The sequence below is a fragment of the Aquarana catesbeiana genome, linkage group LG11 (assembly GCF_042186555.1).
Source record: "Aquarana catesbeiana isolate 2022-GZ linkage group LG11, ASM4218655v1, whole genome shotgun sequence".
Lineage (NCBI taxonomy): Eukaryota > Metazoa > Chordata > Amphibia > Anura > Ranidae > Aquarana > Aquarana catesbeiana.
The window spans coordinates 256,052,052-256,074,825 of NC_133334.1; the positions used below are offsets into that span (position 1 = coordinate 256,052,052).

Genomic DNA, 22,774 nt, shown 5'->3' on the forward strand with positions numbered 1-22,774 from the left:
CTTGTGCATATGGGTGCAGGGTGGACCGTACATGCCCTCATCTGTGCTTTTACTTACTCGATAGCGATATGGCTCTGATTCAGTGTACTGCACGCGGAAGTTCTCGTACTGCCCACCTCGCCAATATCGGTCCATCTCTAGGTCATAGTACGGATCTGGAAACGGGTCCCTAAAATAAATCAAGTGATTAATTAATATAGCAGTTGGACATTTGTAAAACAATTTCTCCATGCAATGGAAAAGGAAGGGCAGGGAAGTAATCTGAATTTATGTAAAAGAAAAAGTACACAGCAAGTCATTAAAGCAGTATTAAATCCAAAAACAAACATTATATTACAGTTTACTAATTATTAGATTGGATGATGGCTGCATTAGTTTTCTTTTTAGGTTTTCTTTCCTTTATTTTCATCTGCTGATCCAGCCAGTAAATTTGTTGTTTTTCAACAGAACAAGCTCTCCTACAGACAGTATCTCACAAAAGTGAGTACACCCCTCACATTTTTGTAAATATTTTATTCTATCTTTTCATGTGACAACACTGAAGAAATGACACTTTGCTACAATGTAAAGTAGTGAGTGTACAGCTTGTATAACGGTGTCAATTTGCTGTCCCCTCAAAATAACTCAACACACAGCCATTAATGTTTAAACCGCTGGCAACAAAAGTGAGTACACCCCTAAGGGAAAATGTACAAACTGGGCCCAAAGTGTCAATATTTTGTGTGACCACCATTATTTTCCAGCACTGCCTTAACCTTCTTGGGCAGCTCCGTGATGTCTTCATGGAGGAGTGGAAGAGGACTCCAGTGACAACATGTGAAGCTCTCTTTCACTCCTCCATGGCCATATCACAGAGCTGGTGGATGTTAGAGACCTTGCACTCCTCCACCTTCCATTTGAGGATGCCTCACAGATGCTCAATAGGGTTTAGGTCTGGAGACATGCTTGGCCAGTCCATCACCTCTACTCTCAGCTTCTTTAGCAAGGCAGTGGTCGTTATGTTGGAATACTGCCCTGTGGCCCAGTCTCCGAAGGGAGGGGATCATGCTCTGCTTCAGTATGTCACAGTGCATGTTGGCATTCATGGTTCCCTTAATGAACTGTAGCTCCCCAGTGCCGGCAGCACTCATGCAGCCCCAGACCATGACACTCCCACCACCATGCTTGACTGTAGGCAAGACACACTTGTCTTTGTACTCCTCACCTGGTTGCCTTCACACACGCTTGACACCATCTAAACCAAATAAGTTTATCTTGGTCTCATCAGACCACAAGACATGGTTCCAGTAATCCATGTCCTTAGTCTGCTTGTCTTCAGCAAACTGTTTGTGGGCTCTTGTGCATCATCTTTAGAAGAGGCTTCCCATGCAGGCCAGTTTGATGCAGTGTGCGGTGTATGGTCTGAGCACTGACAGGCTGACCCCCACCCACCCCTTCAACCTCTGCAGCAATGCTGGCAGCACTCATACATCTATTTCCCCAAAGACAACCTCTGGATATGACGCTGAACACGTGTACTCAACTTCTTTGGTCAACCATGGTGAGGCCTGTTCTGAGTGGAACCTGTCCTGTTAAACCGCTGTATGGTTTTGGCCACCGTGCTGAAGCTCAGTTTCAGGGTCTTGGCCATCTTTTTATAGCCTAGGCCAGTGATGCCGAACCTTGGCACTCCAGATGTTTCGGAACTAAATTTCCCATGATGCTCAACTACACTGCAGAGTGCATGTGTATCATGGGAAATGTAGTTCTAAAACATCTGGGGTGCCAAAGTTCGCCATCACTGGCCAAGGCCATCTTTATGTAGAGCAACAATTCTTTTTTTCAGATCCTCAGAGTTATTTGCCATGTGCTCCCATGTTGAACTTCCAGTGACCAATAGAAGAGAGAGAGCGATAACACCAAATTTAACACACCTTGTGTGTAAATGATCACGTATATGAGGGTTTAGACTTCTGTTTGTTTTAGAGTACTCCACGCTATATACCACGGAGGAAGCAGTCTTACTAGCTGCGAAATGCATTGGGTCCGCTACTCTGCAATATGGAGAAAGTTGAGCGGAAAAATTGATGTCCATTATTTTTATATATGCCACCATGACATACAGTGATACTTTGGCATAAGTTCTCTATTGTTAGATACAGTGTATATGTGAACTTGGAGACCTATTCTCAATGTATCCTCACGTTTGAATATTTCTATGCGTATTAGTGTGGCATTATAGCATGGGGGAAAAAAAAGGGATTTCCTGCTCCAACATTGGGATTTTGAATTTGTGATCTGATTTTTATATATGAATAAAAAGATATAGATATATATGATATATAGATCTATATATATCTATATCTATATATATATATATGATATATAGATCTATATATATATATATGATATATAGATCTATATATATATATATGATATATAGATCTATATATATATATATGATATATAGATCTATATATATATATATGATATATAGATCTATATATAGATATAGATATAGATATAGATATAGATATAGATATAGATATAGATATAGATATAGATATAGATATAGATATAGCTATCTATATATATATATATATATATATATATATATATATATATATATATATATATATATATATATATATCTCTCTATCTATCTGATATATATAGATATCTCTATATAGATATAGATATATATATATATCTATATCTATATAGAGATATCTAGAGCTATATAGAGATATATAGATCTATATAGAGATATATAGATCTATATAGGATATATAGATCTATATATGATATATAGATCTATATATGATATATAGATCTATATATGATAGATCTATATATGATAGATCTATATATGATAGATCTATATATGATAGATATATGATAGATATATATATATATATATATATATTTATTCTGTAGAAAGGTTATACTGATTTGTTTGAATTCTTGTTGTGGTGTCATGTTTTTCTGGTTGGGTTGCTAGGTTTACGTAAAAAGAAATATTTGGAGTTTTCAGAAAAGTGGAAAAGTGTTTTTTTTTTTTCCCCTTGCTGTGTCCCCACTGGGGAGATTCACCCTTCTATCGGTCCTGGTGTCACCGACGCAAAGTGGGAGTCCAAAAATTGCGAGCAGTCACTACAAGAGATGAGGGACACCTGCTTTGCTGACAACGGAGCTATCCTGCCTAATGACAGCAAAGATTCACAGCCATTCACAGGCACACTGGCCCACATCGAGCATGGTTTCTGAACTGCTGTCTATAAACCGTATCCCAGAAATGCACAACCCCCTCCCAAAATTTTCCAACAAATACGGCGGAGTTAAAGTGCGCATGTACTTCAGAGATGTACATTGTGCAATACACATACACTAAGGATTTCATAGTTGTGATGGTATTAGGTTAAAGTGCCCGGAATATTCTCCTGCAGAAAACTCTTTTGACCTTCCGTCATGGTTTACGATAATTATTACGTTTTCATTGTGGAAAATTTTAAAACAAACATCCACCATCCCTCGTGCAGTGAGCGATGAGCAGCAAGTAAGCTTCCACTCTATGTATACAGCGGCCACCTCTTAAAATCGGTTTTACAGGCCACGCGTCTAGCAAATGTCTGACCCTTGCAGTATAACACGAGACCGAATCGAGTCCAAATAGGACAAGAATTTATAGGCCGTAAAATATAAAAATACATCATGTGAAGCTCATGCAGCAGCTATTTTTATCATGGATCTTTAAAGAGGGGACATTTTCTGCTCAATGGTGTAACTGCTGTCAATGTAACTTTCCATTTTCTGATCATCTTCCTGCTGATGCCATTTAAAGCAATCCTTTGCTTTGTCCATGCAAGGCTAATAAAAGGTTATTTTTCAAGGTGGAAGTAAAACTTTTTTTGACTTGTATCTATCAGGTAAGCCTATAATAAGTATGCATACACCACTGTGCATGAGCACAGGGGGATGTGGTGGATTAAAAAAAAAAAAAAAAGTTCATTTATTTTATTACTTTATTTTTACACTGTCCCTTTCAAAAAAAATTTGATCACTTATTCCTATCACAAGGAATGAAAACATCCCTTGTGATTGAAAAAAGCAGTGGTGCTCTTTATGGAGAGATCTGGGGTCAATAAGATGTACAATGTAAAGCATTAGATCAAAAACAAAAAAGAACAAAATTAATCTAATGCTAAAAAAATAAAAATAAAAAAAGGCCTGGTTTACATTGGTCCAAAAACCTGAAGTGAGATAATGACGTCGCTCTGGTCCTCCTAGACCAGTGATTCTCAACCTCTTTTCAGGCAAGGCCCCCTTTAAAATTATGAACAGTCTCGAGGCACCCGATTCTAAAATGTAAAAAACTATTCTAATAGTTTTGCATAACGCAGCAACATCCACACATGTAGGGCACCTAACGTTGAGGTGATTTTTTTTCTTCCAAAAAGCAAATACACTTTTGCATACTGGTACTGACTAGTATTCCAGCGTTTCTCTTCTCCATTTCTCACCATCAGTCAGCTAATGTGACCCCAGTACTGAGGGAGAGGGGCAGAGGAGGGTCAAACAAGGATGCTGTGGAGGCGACAGACATCCTCCTTATCAACGGATGACACCATTGGTTGTGAGGATGCCATGTGCATAATGAAAACCTGGGGCTGTGTGTAACTAAAAATGGGAGGCTTCATCCACCTGTTGGCTTGTATACAAATTTAGATGACTTTTTAGGCATTTTGCCAAGGCACTCCTGAAGGTGCCTGGGCACCCTGGTTAAAAAAAGTCTGTCCTAGACCATAAAGATGAGCGGGGGCCATCTTTCCTCCACCTCATCTCTGTTACCAGCCACCGCAAACACCTGATCGGTTCTCAGGGCAACCAATCATCCATGTAAGCAGTAAGCCTGAAAACCAAAAAAACAATATGAAGCAGGAGGGGGGTGATCGCTGACACCGTTTCAAAAAGTGATCCTGTGCCATATCCGCCACCTGGACCACTTTCGGTTAGAGAAAAAAAAATACTAAATACCGGGGTTATGGCATATTACTGCAGCCATAACACCGGTTTTGCACTACTGACTGAGGGCGTCATTTGTCTATGGCCTGGTCGGTAAGGCCACTCCCTCTCCAGCAGCACACATGCCTTTTCTTAAATTCTAATATCCTGACGCAGGACTGAAGAAAGTATGCAGGGACTTCCAGGTATGGGGGAATAACACAAGTTCCTCCTGTGATAGAACTACTGCGTGTTGATTGGCCCAGGGCTGTCACATGGAGACAGCTCAGTGCGAGATCCAGGGAGAGATGATCCAGGGAGAGCTTACACAGGGATGGCTATTCTCACCTACAGGGGATGAGTTTATAGATGGGAGGCTTGTAAAGGGTGGTCACACCAAATTTGACTTTTGGTCATTTACTTTCCATTTTGTTAACTGATAAGAATAGAAGTGTTAATTTATTTCTGAAAGCAATCTTCATTTACAGCATTTTTTTTAATCACACCCGCCTAAAACTTTTGTAATTATATATATATATATATATATATATATATATATATATAAATAATTTTTTTTTCCTCTATCTGCAACTAAAAATATATTTTTCTTTATTTTCGATTAATCGGTTAATAACCTTAAAAAAAGTGTGGTGTATAATTTAGTTAAAATGTAAAGTTTAAAGAAAAAAAAAAAAAAGGCAATTTATTCTTAAATATCTCTATGCAGTGGTAAATATAAATAACCAACTATATGGTTAGGGAGCAAAATCTGTAATCCATTCTGAGAACAGAACGGATATACTGTATATACACTATTAGAGGAGATATATTATTAGAGGTTGAATCTGGTAAAAACTGTAATATTATATGCTGTCCATAAAAAAAAAAAAAAAAGGGAACGTTCGTTCAATATTCTAGTCATTAGTGTTAGTGGGGACCAAGAAGTTTTCTGACAGTGTATGTGGGTTTTCTTTCAGAAACTACATTAATTTTACAGAATGTTAAAAGCAAGTGAAAATTTCAAACAATATTCTTTCATTCAGCGAATATATATCTCCCTTCAGTGCTCCTAGCCCCTCCCTCCTGTTGAGTGCTCCTACAGCAAGCAGCTTGCTATGGGGGCATCCAATCCGAGTCATAGCTCCCCAGGTCCATTCAGACACAGAGCCCTGACCCGTCCCCTCTGTCCCCCGATTGGCCAGCCAACTGACAACAGCGGCAGCCAATGGCGCTGCTGCTGTGTCTCAACCAATCAGGAGGGAGAATCTCGGACGGCTGAGACACTCGTGGACATCCCTAGACAGAGAGGGACCTCAGGTAAGTGTTAAGGGAGCTGTTGCACACAGAAGTCTCTTTATCCTAATGCATCATTAGGATTACAATCTTTCTGCCTTTACAACCCCTTTAAATGGCGTGTGAATGGAGCCTAAAGGAGGTTGTAAAGGCTGAACATTTTTTAGGGCACTTTCATACTGAGGCGTCAGCAGTAAAGCGTCATTATTAGCAGCGCTTTACCGTCATTTTAGCGGCACTTTTCGGCTTTTCTAGTGGCTGAAAAAGGGTTAAAAGCGCCCCAAAGCGTCACTACAGCGGCGCTTTGCCGGTGATGCCCATTGATTTCAATGGGCGGGGCGCTTTAAAGCGCCTCAAAAGATGCTGCTTGCAGGACTTTTTTTAGCGTCTTGCCAGCGCACCGTTTCGCACTGGAGTTGCAGGAGAGGCACTTTATAGGCACAGACGCCCCAAGCACCAAAGTCAAAAGTCTTGGAGTCATTTTTGAAATGTCAATGGATGCACAAATTGGATCAGTAGTCAGCGGATCTCACCACCTTCTTCGCCTGCTACGCAGACTCATCCCCTTCATTCCTAAAGAGGACAAAGCAGCAGTAGTTGGAACAATCATTAACTCCCGACTCGACTACGTAAACTCCCTCTACGCCGGACTACCTAAATACCAGATTGCACGCCTACAACTCATCCAAAACACTGCAGCAAGACTGATAACAGGAAATAAAATCTTGGGAACCCATTTCCCCATCCCTGAGGAGCCTACATTGGCTAACCATAAAGGATCGGATCACATTCAAGACCCTCTGCCTCACCCACAAATGCCTACATGGAAACGCGCCTCAATAACTATGTGAGAAAATAAAACGCTACACACCTAATCGCAGTCTTCGATCAACCCACCAAAACCTACTCCACATTCCCAAATCCCGCTACAAATCAAAGGGAGAACGAAGATTCACAGTCCAAGGACCACGGCTATGGAACATTCTACCGACCAACATCTGTATGGAAGAAAACCATCAGGCCTTCAGGAAGAAACTCAAGACCTACCTCTTCTAGCAAGCTGGACCCACAGGATGGATCAAGCGCCTTGAGGCGATTCAGTTCCCATTTGCAGCGCTATACAAGTCATTCATTCATTCACTATAGCCCCTTTAGTGTGAAAGTAGCCTTACCAAGAACTCCTCCGGGAATTTTTATTTTTTTTTATTCCCATGCAGTGGGGCTGAGCGGAGAATTACTTACAAAATCAGCCGATCCTCTAAGCACAAGACCGGTCCCTAACGCTCCTGCGCCCCCCCCCCAGCCACACGCTAGCGGTCTTCTGCATGTACTGTCCCTGATGTCATCATGCCCATAGACTGGCTCTGGACATGAGGACAGCAGGAACAGTTCACCACTGGACACGGGGGAGCACTGTTTTCCAGAGGATTGGGTAAGTATTGTCTTTCTGAGCACCCCTGAACAAAACAAGCAGTTAACCCGGAATTTTCTTTTTTCGCAGAGCTCTTCTTTAATGCGTTCCCTGCACTAATGTAAAACAAAACGCCTCAGTGTTTATATTGCCCCTCCCCCAATACTTGAGTCCTCACTCAATCCAGAACTGTGCCGGTCTATAGCAGTTCTTTACTCACTGCCTGCATTCACAGGACAGAGGCAGCAGTCAATCAAATCCTGTGAGCAGAGATTGAGGCAGAGCTGCACTGTGTGTGTCTATAGGCACATGGTTCAGCTACCTATGGTGGCGCACGGATAAAAGAAAAAGCCAAGAGCGTGGGTAGGGGGAATCCTAGAAGAAGAGGTTTGGGGCCACTCTGTGCAATACTACTGCACAGAGGTGGTCAGTATAACATGCTTATTATTTATATATAAAAAAAAAGAAGCCTTACAACCTCAAAGTACAATGTTTATGCCCTGAACTTCTCTTTAACACCTTCCTGCCCAGCCTATAGCAGATTGATGGCGGGGTGAGCCTTTCATCCTGAGTGGATGTCATATGATGTCCTCTCAGATGGCACCGCGGTCTGTCCCCAATGGATCACTATACCAGCCCGCTGCCAATATCATGTGATTGCTGTTACCAATCACAGCAGATCACATGACAATTGTAAACAATGGATAGCTTCTTTTCATGCCATATTTTGTTAACAATTGTGTTGCTAGCTGTTATTGGTCACAGTGATCACATGGTACAGACAGGGCCAATCACAGACCATATGTGCCATGTGATTAGCTTTGGCTAATCATTACAAAAGACACTGAATGAGTCAGTTTCATTCAGTAAAAATGGTTGCTTATACCAGCATTGGTATAATGTGTGTTATATGTGTTAAGAAAAAAAATACACACTGTCAACAGTTAGTGTCCCTGATCACCGCCACACCAGTTATAATGAGAACACTGTACTGCACTGATGACTGTATGCAAAAAAAAAAAAAAAAAAAAAAAACAACATTTGAGGGAAAAAAACAAAACAAAACAAAACAAAACAAAACAAAACAAAACAAAACAAAAAACAAAACAAAACAAAACAAAACAAAACAAAACAAAACCCCTCTCGCCATGCCTCTTACTGAATACCTTGAACTGTCCATTTTCCAAAAAGAGGGGTCAATTGGGGGATATTTCACTGTTCTGGCATTTTTCGGGCCTCAAGAAAGGAGATAGACCGTCAGTACATAAAGATTTATCAATTTTCAGATCTATACCATAGTTTGTGGACTCTAACTTTCCTACATACTGTGTTTGTCTGTGTCCATGTGGGAAAGTGAGTCTAATAGGAGTGGTTTCATAATTATCAATTAGCTGTGCACCTCCAGAGCACTAATGAGCTAAGCTGCTGGGCCTGCAACCCTTTAGACGCAATTTCCCATTGGAAGTAGCTCACCAAAAATGACATTTTTGTTGCAGGGGATGCCTGAAATCTGACTTGTATCTTAGGGCAGACTTCTGGGAAAATCAGTGAGCCAAACACATAAGCAGGAAATGTTTCTGGGGGGCAGTCTGTACATATCCTGTGTACAGAACACCTCCAGGTAGCCATATTGCATTTTCAAAAAACGACAGTGGCTGCAGATTAAAAAGGAAAGGTAATTTTTAATAACATTCAATTACAATATGGACTTGTACACGCTATATTACTTTTTCTTTAATTGCTATTTTTCCCCACGAAAGTGGAGTTACTCTTTAACCACTTGATGGACTTGTCTTTTTTTCAAACTGACTATGTAACTTAAGGACCGCGCTTATGTACTGTGGCAGGGCGGCCCTTAAGCGCAAAATCATGTACCTGTATGTCATCGCTGTTGTCGGCTCTGGGGTGTATGCGTGCCCCGCCGGAGCCGTGCTTCCGATGTGATTGGACACAGCAGGAGCCAATCAGCAGGTCCAGTGGTCGCAATGCCCTTCGGCCACCCGCCATCATTCAGAGGAGAGACAGAATGGTGGTCTGCCTATGTAAACAAGGCAGAGCACAGTTCCGTGAGGGAGGAAAATGGAGATCTTGTGTTTCGGCTAAACACAATCACGGATCTCTGTTTTCCTCCAGTGTCAGCATTTCCCCCAGAGTTAAAAAGCACTCCCTAGGAGCACACTTAACCCTTTGATTGCCCCTGATGTTAACCCCTTCCCTGCTAGTGTCATTTATACAGCGGCAGTGCATTTTTTTTAGCACTGTACTGGTGTCACTAGTCTCCAAAAAGTGTCACTTAGTGTCAGATTTGTTCGCCGCAGTCCTACAATAAAAAATAAATAAATAAATAAATAATCCCTGATCGCTGCCATTACTAGTAAAAACCAATAAAAAAAAAATAAATAAAATTCTGTAAAAATATCCATTTTGTAGACACAAATATTTGCTCAAACCAATTAATATATGCTTTTTGGGATTTTCTTTACCAAAAATATGTAGCAGAATAAATATTGGCGTAAATTGGTGAAGAAATTTGATTTTTTTTTTTTTATTGGATGCATTTTTTTTTTTCCAAAATTGTCGCTCTTTTTTTGTTTATAGCGCAAAAAATAAAAAACACAGATGTGATCAAATACCACCAAAAGAAAGCTCTATTTGTGGGAAAAAAAAAAAGGACACTAATTCTGTTTGGGTACAGCGTCGCAGGACTGCGCAATTGTCAGTTAAAACAACGCAGTGCCGTATTGCAAAAAATGGCCTGGTCAGGAAGGGGGTAAAACCTTCCGGAACTGAAGTGGTGGGGTGCTTAAATTGGCCCTGTACAGGCACAGCACAACATAACCTATACCCGAGGATGATCACAAAATGGAAAGTTACTTTCCATAAAAGATTTACAACATTTACACCTTCCAGCAGAAAATGCCCCACTTTATAGGACCAGAACAGAATAAAAACAGTGCGAGGCTCACATGGTACATTTTACAGCTTCTGGATTCCGGTCTTATTTGGACTTGGCCAGACATCTGCTACAAACCATAAAAAATCTATAAAAAGGTTTAGGAGGTGAGCAGGCGGGTGCTGTATTACTCCAAGTGGAAGTTTACTCGCAGTTTTACACTCCACGTGGGATAGTAAACACATGAAACACGAGGGAATACACGTTATGCCCGTCAACTTTTTTCACACTTTCCCTCATTGATTCACAATTTAACACTTTTGAGGGGAAAAAAAAAAGGGGACTCATTGGGACTATTAAAAAGGTGCTAGCAACTCCACCCTCATTAAAAATGACACAAACAATAAAACAAAATGCATTACAAAATCATGTTAAAAGAATCCAAGTAGAGACCCCATAATAAAAGCATTACCAACAGTAAAGAGAAAGGATGATCTGCTGACTGGGGGGGGTTCCACTGGGCCCCTTTAAAACAAATAGAAAATCAACACACACAGGGCATTTGCCAAGCTTCAAAAAAGCATCACTGAAGAATCATCGAAGCATCAAAAAAGCATGTTGAAGCGGTATAATGTGTGTTGAGGTCGGAGCAGGTGCAAATGAGACCCAAGTGTCATATCTGTCTGCTTCTGAAAAGTTTTCCCTGACACCAAGAAAGATTGACAGCCTCAGCTCTGCTTCTGCGTGGAGGGGGGGGGTGTCCCACCCCTCCAATCAGCCCTCAGAGCTCTCCTCACTGAGCTCTGCAGTGTGTAAATTCCACCCTGTTTTTTGAAGTCAGAGAGCAGCTTACAAATTCTGAACTTTAAATGGATGTAGAGAAAAGAAGACTGCAGATAAACAGGTACAACTTACGTTAGGGGGACTCGTTTCATCTGTGTATCACATGGGAATAGTCCCTTCACTGGGCATATGTAGAACTACAGGTCCCATGAGGAACTGCAAGACTGAATTGCAAAGGATGATGGAATCCCAGAAGAATGATGGGATCTTTAGTTTTACCATGGCTGGTGCTCTGAGATTGCCCATCCCCGTTATAAAGCGTTCTCCTGATTCAGAGATCGCCACTCATTCTCTGCCTGTCCTAGGTCAACAATGCACATGAGAAAAAATTTACATCTCTGCACGTCTCGCCAGTAGTGAGGCATTTGGGGCTTTTACTTATACAAAATAGTCTTGGGGCTGAAGGAAATAGCTGGTACTTCCAGGTATGGAGAGGCATGTGACCCCATGAGACCCCTACAATGAACTTATTTGCTCCATTACTACCACCACTGTAAGTAAGTACTTTGTTACATCAGTTGAATAAAGCATCACAGGCATCATCCGGCAATTCCCTGCAATGTAAAAGCCACCATAGCTGCTGTTTAGCCACTTGATTGCTTTTACAGGTGGCACCCCTCACCCCCTCCTCCTACTGCCCTCTGGTGCTTCTCTGGTCTGTGCCGTGCGATCAGGGAGCCGGAGAATTAATCTGCCAGTGGTTTACCATAGAGCTGGCCAGGGACCAGATGGTCCCTGGCCAGCTCTATGACACTCGGAGGCTGGAAGCGACGTCATGGCGTTACTTCCAGCGCCAGCACATGTAAACTGCCTTTTTTTGTTGGAAAGCCTGAGATAAATTTTTCATTTTTTGATCTCAGACTTTCCAGCATAGAGGGGAGATCTGGGGACTTATAGTCCCCATATCTCTCTGTAAAGAGGACCTGCCATGCCCTATCTCTATTACAAGGGATGTTTACATTCCTTGCAATAGGAATAAAAGTGACCAAAAAATAAAAAAATAAAAGAGAAAAGTGTGAAAAAAAAACAAAAATAAAAACACATTTTTAAAACGCGCATCAGTGGGTCACGCCCGCATATGTAAACAGCATTCAAACCAAACATGTGAGGTATCGCTGCGATCGTTAGAGCAAGAGCAATATATTTCTAGCACTAGCCCTCCTCTGTAACTCTAAACTAGTAATCTGTAAAAAAATTTAAAATGTCTCTATGGAGATTTTAAAGTACTGCAGTTTGGCACCATTCCACGAGTGTGCACAAGTTTAAAGCGTGACATGTTAGGTATCCATTTACTCGGCGTAACATCAGCTTTCCTATTCTACAAAATATTGCAGATTTTTTTCTTTCTTTCAATTCGTGAAAGTGCATTTTTTCCCCAAATTTTTTTTATAAAATCACGTTTGAAAAATTGCTGCGCAAATACCGTGTGACATAAGAAATTGCAACGACCACCATTTTATTCCCTAGGGTCTCTGAGAGAATAGATCTCTGTTCTGGGATCCCATCCTGAAGTGACAAGGCTCTTTCATAGATACAGTACAGTGTGTGTCACCCTAGGACAGGAAGGGTTTTATTGGCAGGATCACAAGGTTAGAAAAAGCCTGAAAAAAGAAAACAAAATGAAGCCACCACATCTAAAAAGAACTGGTAAGCTGCAATATGTTATTTTTCTTTTTGGGTCTAGATATGATAGGAAAATAAAACCCAGTGGGTAAACCATGCACCGACAACTGATAAAAAGCACGGTGCTGTGGGCAGTTCCTCTGAGTCTTATTTTGATCTAATGAACAAGGCCAGAGAGCACAGCACACACACGGCAATCACTTACCCATGTGTTATTGTTTCTCTAAACTCCACCTCCCTGGAAAAAAAAAAAAATATATATATAAGTGACCCGATCACAGAGCAGTTTACTGATGGAAGAAGGGTTCACCCAACCTAATGCCAGGGCAGTGCATTGGAGCAGCTTTACAATCCAGAAACACTGGGCAAAAATAAATCAGTGAATTCTTACGCTGATGTAGCATACCCTTTTAAATACAGCGCATCGAGTAAAATGGTATTAAACCCACTTTAAAAAAAAAAAACAAAAAAAAAAAAACTTGTTGATAGGGAAGGTATCTATTCTGCCATAAACGCTTCCTCCTGCCTGTCCCCTGTTATGTACACAGAGTCGTGCATGAACACCTCAGTGTACATTTACCGCTCCAATCTGTGCCACGGTGATAAGACTCCCATGTGCATTCTGGAGAGCGACGTCATCACAGCCCAGACATTCAAGTGGCGAAAGACTAAGCCCAGAAGGAAGATGGTGGTGCCCAGGACCTGCCTGATCGGTGACATTGCAGTACTGGGAGGATTTCTCCAGCAGGTATAAGTCTGCTATTATGTGCGGTGTGTACTAACACCTTAAGGCATGATGGATACGTTTCTGCCTGTATTTCTCAGCATTGAGGACACCATTGATCCAGACAACAAAATGCCCAGTAGTGACTGGTTCTCTTTAAAAAGATAAGTGCATTATTTACAAAGAATTCGCTCCGCCTTCAGTCTGTTCAATCACTTTAATTTTCTACAAATGCTCTTTTAATACTGGTTCTCTTTAAAATGTATGGTAACCCCTCAAAGTATTGTTTCAATGATACGTTCCTTTAGTAATAAACCATACAGCTGCAGAACAGTTTGCTTCCATGAGCTTGCCGCTTGGAACTACAGGACGCTGTGTTGATGCATGGCATGCCTGTAGTCCTGTAGTAAGGGGGCGTGTCTTGCTGCTGACACAAAACCTGGTCAGCCCTGCTCTTTAAAAATGGCAGTGCCCCCCTCCTTCCTCCCCCTCCTACACATTATTCTGCTTCAAGTTCTCCCTGCTGCAGTTAATCCCCTCCCATCCCAATTCAGTCCTGCTTTTGACTGACATTTGTCCTTCATGTCATTCGGTCAGTCCTCCCAGCTAAAGACACACCACCCAGGCAGCTCTGTTCTACTTGATTGACAACAGCTTTCCTTGTCACCCTCCCCACCCACCCCCTGCAGACATGCCTCTGACCAGCCTTGCTCTACCCAAACGGCAGCAGCTTTCCCCGCCATCCTACATGTCATACTGCCATCAGTCCTCCGTGATGAAAACACAATCCTTGGCCAGTCTTGCTCTACCTAAATGGAAGCAGCTTCCCCTGCTGTCCTACATATCATACTTGATTGGTAGCAGCTTTCCCCACTGTATTACATGCTATACTGCTGCCCATCCTCCCTGCTGCAGACACCCCCGCCCCCTTTTCCCACCAACCCTGTTCTAAATGATTGACATGAGCTTTCCCCACTGCTCTACGCATCTTTCTGCTGCCCATCTACCCTGCTGGAGACACGCCCCCTACTGCTCCAGACACACCCTCATTGCCATCCCTGCTCTACTTGATTGGACTATGTTCCCGCTCTCCTACAAATCATTCTGCTGCAGACATGCCGGAAAGAGTCACTTAAAAAGGAAAGAGGCCGTGCAGTCACATGACTGCTGCTGCAAAAAAAAAAAAAAAAAAAAAAAAATAAGGAATACAAATGATTTTTCTATTTAAAAAAAAAAAAAATAAATAATTGTATTCCTTATTATGGGTTTTTTTTTTTTTTTTAAGGAATTGTATTATAGCTATAGAAAGTAATGGTATTTTGTGCCTTCAAACAACTTCATTAATATATTTTCATCTGTAACAAACCTTAACTAGCAGCAATTCGGTGACCATAAACTCTCATAGTAAAGATTTACTGACATTCCTTTACCAAACAGCTACAAGATAACAGGATGGACACAAGGGGCCCGTCCGGGCCATCATACAGAACCACAGGTGAGGACAGACAGTTGTAAAACTTTTATTTTTAGACCACGCACCCGGTTTCCCGCACTTCTCTGGTGATTCGGTAGTTCCAGTCCCGTAGATAATCATTCTCTTTATCGAACTCTCGCTCGTCCTCGCCGATGGTGACGGTCAGGCGCTTCTCCTCAAAGTCTGGCTCCTGTTCCTTCCGCATGGTGGCTTTCTTCAACACCTGAATAAGAAAAATGAAAGCTTGATTCAGAGACAGGACATCCACCTTCTACACAGACAGATCGAGACACTACACAGATCATAAAAGACAGCCGAAAATAACGACCTTCAATGTGGAGCCATAGCACATACTGACCAAATGGACCTTTTTTCTTTTTTTTTTTTTTTTTTTTTTAAACTGAACGATGCCCGCACTGAATTCTCGCATATGATTTAATGATGTTCATAGTAGTTTGCAGCCTCCCAGGATACCCATATCATGCATCCCAGGACTTCTCAAGGTACTCTACCTACTGTACATGCACTGCGGCAGGCTGTCCAGCTTCCTGGTCCTTAGACTAAATCTGCGATGACGCGTCACGGCACATACACTTCAACAGCGGGCCGGCTGCAAGAGCAGCCAGTTCCCAATGAGGTCAGAGAAGATGATGGTCTGGTGTAAAAAGTGAAGCGTCAGATCCCTAGAGAACACCTCTGGATACACTGAGTGCGAGTATAATTTTTGTAGACGGCTCAATGTAAAAGACCGGAAAAAACAGGGGGGGGGGTGGGAGTAAAACATTCCCTAGGTACAACAAGCATAGCACCTCTCACAGCTATTGGTTTTCTCTGCCATCAATCATTTTTGCTCTTCGTAATGGGCGGAAATAATATTTAGGGCTTACATAAGTTACAGTACTGCTCTTTTCAAATATTACCGTATATATGCGAGTATAAGCCGACCCGAATATAAGCCGAGGCACCTAATTTTACCACAAAAAAACTGGGAAAACTTATTGACTCAAGTATAAGACGAGGGTGAGAAATGCGCAGCTACTGTAAGTGGAAAAGAGGGTCAACAATACCCATTTGCAGCCATAGGTCCTCTGAACTTCAAACTCGGTAGTTAAGGGTTCCTAGATGGCCCCTAGCTGCAGCCAAAATTTGGGGTCTCTGGACCCAAAGGGTCCCGAAATGACATTGCTGCAGATGGACACAGTTGGCCGACTTTGGAGCTCTGTATCTCAGGGCCACTTGGTGCTAGGAACCCCAAATTTGGTGTGCAAACCCAGTGGAACTAGCACCAAGTGGTCCCGAGATACGGCCCCAAAGTCGATTCGGAAAATGTCAAGCACTTTTCTGCAGCAAAGAATTACATTTTCTGAACCGACTTTGGGTCCCCGTATCTCAGGGCCACTTGGATCTAGGAACCCCAGCTTTGGTTGTAGTGCTAGTTCCACTGAGTTTGCATACCAAATTTGGGGTTCCTAGCGCCAAGCGGCCCTGAGATACAAGGCCCCAAAGTCGGTTCGGAAAATGTAATTCTCTGCTGCAGAAAAGTGCTTGACTTGAGTATAAGCTGAGGGGGGCATTTTCAGCACAAAAAAAAAATGTGCTGAAAAACTCAGCTTATACTCGAGTATATACGGTATATGAAAGAAGACATCCCTGACATCTGTGTAGATGTGCATGCTCCTGACCTGTCCTCCCAATGTGCTTATCAGTTGCTTGATTAGTGTAATTAAAGCAGATCTCCAGCTTTTAGTGCAGTTTAAATAGTTTGTTTTGACCAAGCAGGTCAAAACTATCTATTACCTTCAACACATGCAGCGGCTGGGAGTGCTGTATAAACTGTATGTAGCCTCAGCTACATACAAGATACAGTTCTGTGTTCTGGTGGAACTTCCCAACCCCCTCTGGGAACACAAGTCAGGCTGAGCGCTGCTCAGCCATTCACGAGGAGCTTTGTAATCTATGAATGAATACCAAGTTTCCTTTGGCTGTGTTGGAGATCAATACATCATCCACCCATCTAATAAGCTCAGCCAGAAGCAGCTTTGTATCCATTCATAAAATACAAAGCTTCCTGTGAATGGCTAAGCAATGCTCAGCCTGTCCAGATTTTGTTCCGGGGGTGGGTAAGGAAGTTGCCATCTCACTGCTAGAACACAGTGTAATGTATGCAGCTGATGATACATACAGTTTATACAGTGCTCCCAGCCCCTGCATCTCTTGGTGATAATAACAGTGCATTTGAACCAGTGTTGTTCAAACAAACTAGTTAAACTTCACTAAAAGCTGGAAATTAGCTTTAAAATAACTGATCAGTAGATCGCACTGCTAAAGTCTGCACAATCCAGTGACCAGCAGAGAGAAGCATGCACATGCAAAGGGATGCCAGGGATATGTTTTTAAATAGTATGCTCAACACATGGTGCTATGGCATTTACAGGAGCCCGTTGGTCACTCCACCCAAAAAAAAAATAAAAAATAAAAAAAAAGGATCACGCAACTGAGCAAAGGCCAGCAGACAGATCCAGTGATGACACCATTGGGTATCCAAAGAGGCGGTGCTTACAGCTGTGTAATCAGAATAATAGATTTAAGGGATACTCCACCTCCTTAGCATGTCTGAGTCCTCTCTCCCAGGCGCTCTCTGATGGTGGTTCCAGAATCGGGGGAGGAAGAAGCTCCTCGGTGACCGGAGCGCCCTAAAAAAGACAAAGATCATATGTGTTACAACCCACTTCAGATTGAAGCTGTAAACCCAGGAACAAATGACAGCAATAAACCAATAGAAGGCCAGAGATACGCACATGGTGCTCTATTAGTATTTGGATATCACAAAGATGTCAGACCCATTCTATTTCCGGTAATAGGAGAGCAATCATCAATCAACCCTCTCACAAAATACAAACCTGATGTACCAAGAATCTCACAACAAGACCCCTAGCAGCCAGACCAAAATCCACCCTGAAGGTTGGAGTTGTGGCTACAGGGAAGAAAATTAAGTTCTTGGGAAGAACACATTTATTTTCAGTGGTCATTTTACTTGCTGCCATTTGAAAACAAGTTCACCTAAAAAGGACCACTCCTAAAAGTGTCAATTTACGGTTTGGTAGCAGCTGCAAAATGAAACCTCCTGATAATCTATCGCTAGGGAACTTTATTGGTGAAAGCTCTGTGCCGAGTTCCTGGCTCTTTACACCTTCTCTGCCCATTGAGGGGTTCCCACCATCCCTGTACTGAGTTCCTGGGTCTGTACACTTTCTCTGCCCATTATGAGGGGTTCCCACCATTGCTCTCCTGAGTTCCCAGGTTCCTACACCTTGCCGTGCCCATTATGAGGGGTTCCCACCATTGCTCTTCTGAGTTCCCAGGTTCTTACACCTTGCTGTGCCCATTATGAGGGGTTCCCACCATCCCTGTACTGAGTTCCCGGATCTGTACACTTTCTCTGCCCATTATGAGGGGTTCCCACCATTATTCTCCTGAGTTCCCAGGTTCCTACACCTTTCTGTGCCCATTATGTGGGGTTCCCACCATTCCTGTGCTGAGTTCCCGGGTCTGTGCACCTGCCGTGCCCATTCCCATCATCCCTTAACAGTTCCCAAGTCTGTACACTCCCTTTCCTCATTATGAGGGGTTTCCCCTATCCCTTTACTGAGTTCCTGGCCCTGCACAGTTACTGCTGTGGGAACACAAAGGTGAGCAGGGACCCACAAAACTGTCAGGGGGACGTTGACAGAGGAGGGAGAACCCACTCTTGGAATGGGGGAAAAAAAAAAAAAAAAAAAAAAAAAAAAAAAATCGATAAGCTGGAGGGTAATCAATAACTGAAAATATCATGTTGGGGTGGAATAACACTTTAAACAGTCCTGAAATGGGTACTGAAGAACAAAGAAGTAGAGAGTTATGCAGCTATTTTCCAATCACATCACAACTTACCCAAGGGTTCTGAGGCAGCTGTACCCCACCGGGGGCTGTGCCATTGGCAGAAAATGGGTCAGGTTTAGAGATCAGCGAATAATTCCCCTTATCGTTCATGCCAGGGTGTATGAACCGACAGCTCATTCCCCATGTGCAGTTCCCTGGAAGACACAAAATCAGGTCATGAAAATTAGACAGAAGATAGTCACCTTTGTGGACTCGTTCAATAAAGTAGAATACAACTCAGAGCATACTGGAGTTTGGCTAGCTTGGGTTTATATCTACTATAACCAATTGTGGACACTGGGCACACTGCCCACTTCCAAGACAACTTCATGAAGTAGTATATACTGTTCATTGCAGCTTCACTTACTTACTGGCAATTCCCGCCTGTCAAAATGACAGCCTCGAGTTGTTGGGTAAATACAGCCACTGTAGAAGCTGCTGTCAAAGCTGCACTCCGGCGTTGTTCTAAAAACTACCTTTGCAGTGGGTCTCCTGCTCCTCGAAAGGAAGAAATGCTCGACAAGTCTGGTGGTTACAGGAATAAGGTGCAATTCTTACTTCACTCCAGCAGTCCCTGGCACTCTGCTATTCTTTGAGGCTCCAGGGTGTAGGCGGGCCATCGCTATCCTCACATGCAATGCAGGGCTATTGGCCTGGCATTGCACATGGTAAATTCATCCTGCAACTGCCGGCCGGAACACCAAAGAGAAGAGGCTGGGGGGGGACCAGTTGCATAGATGGAGGAAATAAAGGTAAGTATCACAGTATTAAAAAATTAATCTAAACAATAGACTGAGCAGGCAAGCTATTAAATCGCAAAAAAGAGACATGCAAGGTCTCCTCTGCAAAATAATACACCTATCTGCCTGGCTACAGCGGCTGGCAGTGATCGCATGTAAAAACCCTGGCAGGCTGGTTGTACTGAAGTTGATCAATCATTTTTTCCTGCTGAACTGGTCGAATTATCTATCAGTCTATGGCTGGCCTTGCATCTCCGGCACAGTTCCTGTGCGCCAGGATGACTGTTATGTCATCCCGCTCCACCTGGTGGAGGTGTCTGGAGATTGGCACATGGGAAGAAGATGCCAGCGCAGGAAAGGCACCCATGCCATTCAAGAGGAAGTAACTTTAGTAGGGCTGCAACTAACGATTTTCATAATCGATTACTTGGACAATTATTGTTTCGATTAATCGATTATTCGGTTAATAACCTTAAAAAAAAGTGTGGTGTATAATTTAGTTAATGTGTAAGTTTTAAAAAACGGCAATTTATTCTTAAATATCTCTGTGCAGTGGTAAATATAAATAACTAAACTATATGGTTAGGGAGCAAAATATCGAATCCACTCTGAGCATAACAGACAGAAGAGATATACTGTATATACTATTAGAGGAGAGATCTACAGTATATACTATTAGAGGAGAGATCTACAGTATATATTAGAGGAGAGATATACAGTATATACTATTAAAGGGTGAATCTGGTAAATATCATCAGAATCAGTGATCACATTTTTTTTATTAAAAACCAAAAACAATGTCTTACTTCAAAAAAAAATGTCATTTTAAGAACGTTCGTTCTTTCATTCAGTGAATGTACAAAGATTTTTCGTCTGAATATTCTCATCTGAAAATTGATCCGTGTGGCCAGCATAAGGCTCGGTACACACCTATGCAGTTTGCTTTTCATCTGTTTCTGCAGTGCTTTTTGCTGTGCGTTTTGATTTTTGTGCACGTGATTTTGCTGCGATTTGCAATTTGGCCTATAGCAAAACGATGGCCTGGCAGGACTTTCGTCAATCCGGGTAGATGTCATGTGATGTCTTCCCGGATGGGGTCACAATGCAGCACGATTTGTCAACGGACACAGCCAATGACTGATCAGTGTACCGGCCCACTGCCGGTACCATGTGATCACTGTAGCCAATCACAGCGGATCACATGACAAATGCAAACAATGGATGGCTTAATTTCATGACATCCATTGTGTACAATTGTGTTGCTAGCTGTAAATTGTCACAGTGATCACATAGTACAGACAGGGCCAATCACAGCCCATCTGTACCATGTGATTGTGACTGTGGCCAATCACAACAAAAACTGAATCAATGTCATTCAGTAAAATGCTTGCTTATAACAAATAACATTCATTGCTATAAACAATCATAATGTGTAAAAAAAAAAAAGAAAAAAAAAAAAAAATACAGATCACTTCCCAGATTAGTGCAATGTTACAATGCTACCACTTTTAATGTTGGTAACATATTGCTGTGGTCCCCCCCCCCCCCCCCCCTTTTAGTAATTTCTTAATTTTTCAAAAAATTGCAACTCTAAAAAAAAAAAAAAAAAAAAGAAGGAGAGAAAACGCTCACCATGCCTCCTACTTAGGCTGTCTACCAGAAAGGGGTCATTTGGGGGATATTTGTACTGTCCTGACATTTTGGGCCTCAAGCAATGAGAAAGGCAGTCAGTACATGAGCATTGATTTTTGTATATATATGCAGAATAGATACTTGATTAGAATGTATTTTTTTAAACAAGGTCACTTTACACACCAAAAAACAAAATAGAAATTTTTTATCTGAAAATAAAGTAATACAGATATTGCATTGCAACGTTCTCTTAGGTAATGACAAAGATATTGCAGAATAAACAGCTCATAGCAGAGTAAAGTTGCTTTGCTCCATAGGAGGGTGTACAGGGGTGAGAGGCGAGCTGGTTAAGTCATCTGTAAAACAGGCAGCACACAGCACGTATTAAAAACCCAAGGGAAAACCCGCTGCACGTGGCCCCAGGAGCTTACACTCTACAGATCACAAGCAGAAGATGTTTTTGTTTGCCTTTTATTGCTCATGCATGCCTGTCGCAAGTGAAAAAAAAAAAAAACCCGCTCCCTGTACCAAGCGGTCATAAGACCAGCAATGGCATGCTTGCAAATGACGCTTAGAAATAAATAAATACAATTGGGAAAAACCAGAGTGCAGCAATTAAACAACACGCCCAGTGCTGCTTAATTCACTGCAAATGAATGAGAGGAAGTGACAACAATGTAATCTGTCCTCCCTAGTATACAAAGCCAGCAAGGACTCTACTAAAAAATGTGTAGGGCGGGGAATTGGACAGAGAAAAAAAAAAAAGAAGGGCAGGACTAACCTGAAGATCTCACCTGCTTAACCCCTTCCCCACTAACTACTGGGGATATTTAATCCTTTCGCTGCCAGAGACCATTATTTTTTTTGCTCACATAATAAGTGTGTATTGTGCATTTTATACATATACACACACACACACACACACACACACTATACTGTCATAAGTATTGGGACGCCTGCTTTTAAAGCGGTTATATACCCGCTGGCTTTTTTTTTCCTACACCTGTAAGGGAAAAGGCATAATGAGCATGAGATACTTGCCTTAGAACGAGGCGCCGGCATCTCACCCGGTCCACGCCGAGGGAGCTGACATTTCCCCTCGGCGTGTCTTCCGGGTATCGCGGCTCCGGCGCTGTGAGTGGCCGGAGCCGCGATGTCGTCACACGGGAGACTTCTGTCTGGCAAGCTCCGGAGTTTGCCGGGCTGTCAGCCGAGAATCCCCTGTGCGCATGCGCCGCTGCAG

At 42.3% G+C, this 22,774-nt stretch overlaps 1 protein-coding gene across 1 annotated transcript in view; it reads right to left on the reverse strand.

Annotated features, from left to right (window-relative positions):
* ZC3H18 (zinc finger CCCH-type containing 18) overlaps positions 1-22,774 on the reverse strand; it is a 167,173-nt gene that overhangs the window by 108,360 nt on the left and 36,039 nt on the right. The window contains exons 4-8 of the mRNA XM_073603892.1: positions 19,172-19,314; positions 17,842-17,934; positions 15,307-15,464; positions 13,249-13,281; positions 58-169 (exon numbers count right to left, since the gene is read on the reverse strand). Coding sequence (XP_073459993.1) covers positions 58-169; positions 13,249-13,281; positions 15,307-15,464; positions 17,842-17,934; positions 19,172-19,314 — 539 coding nt within the window. The remainder of the gene's footprint in view (positions 1-57; positions 170-13,248; positions 13,282-15,306; positions 15,465-17,841; positions 17,935-19,171; positions 19,315-22,774) is intronic.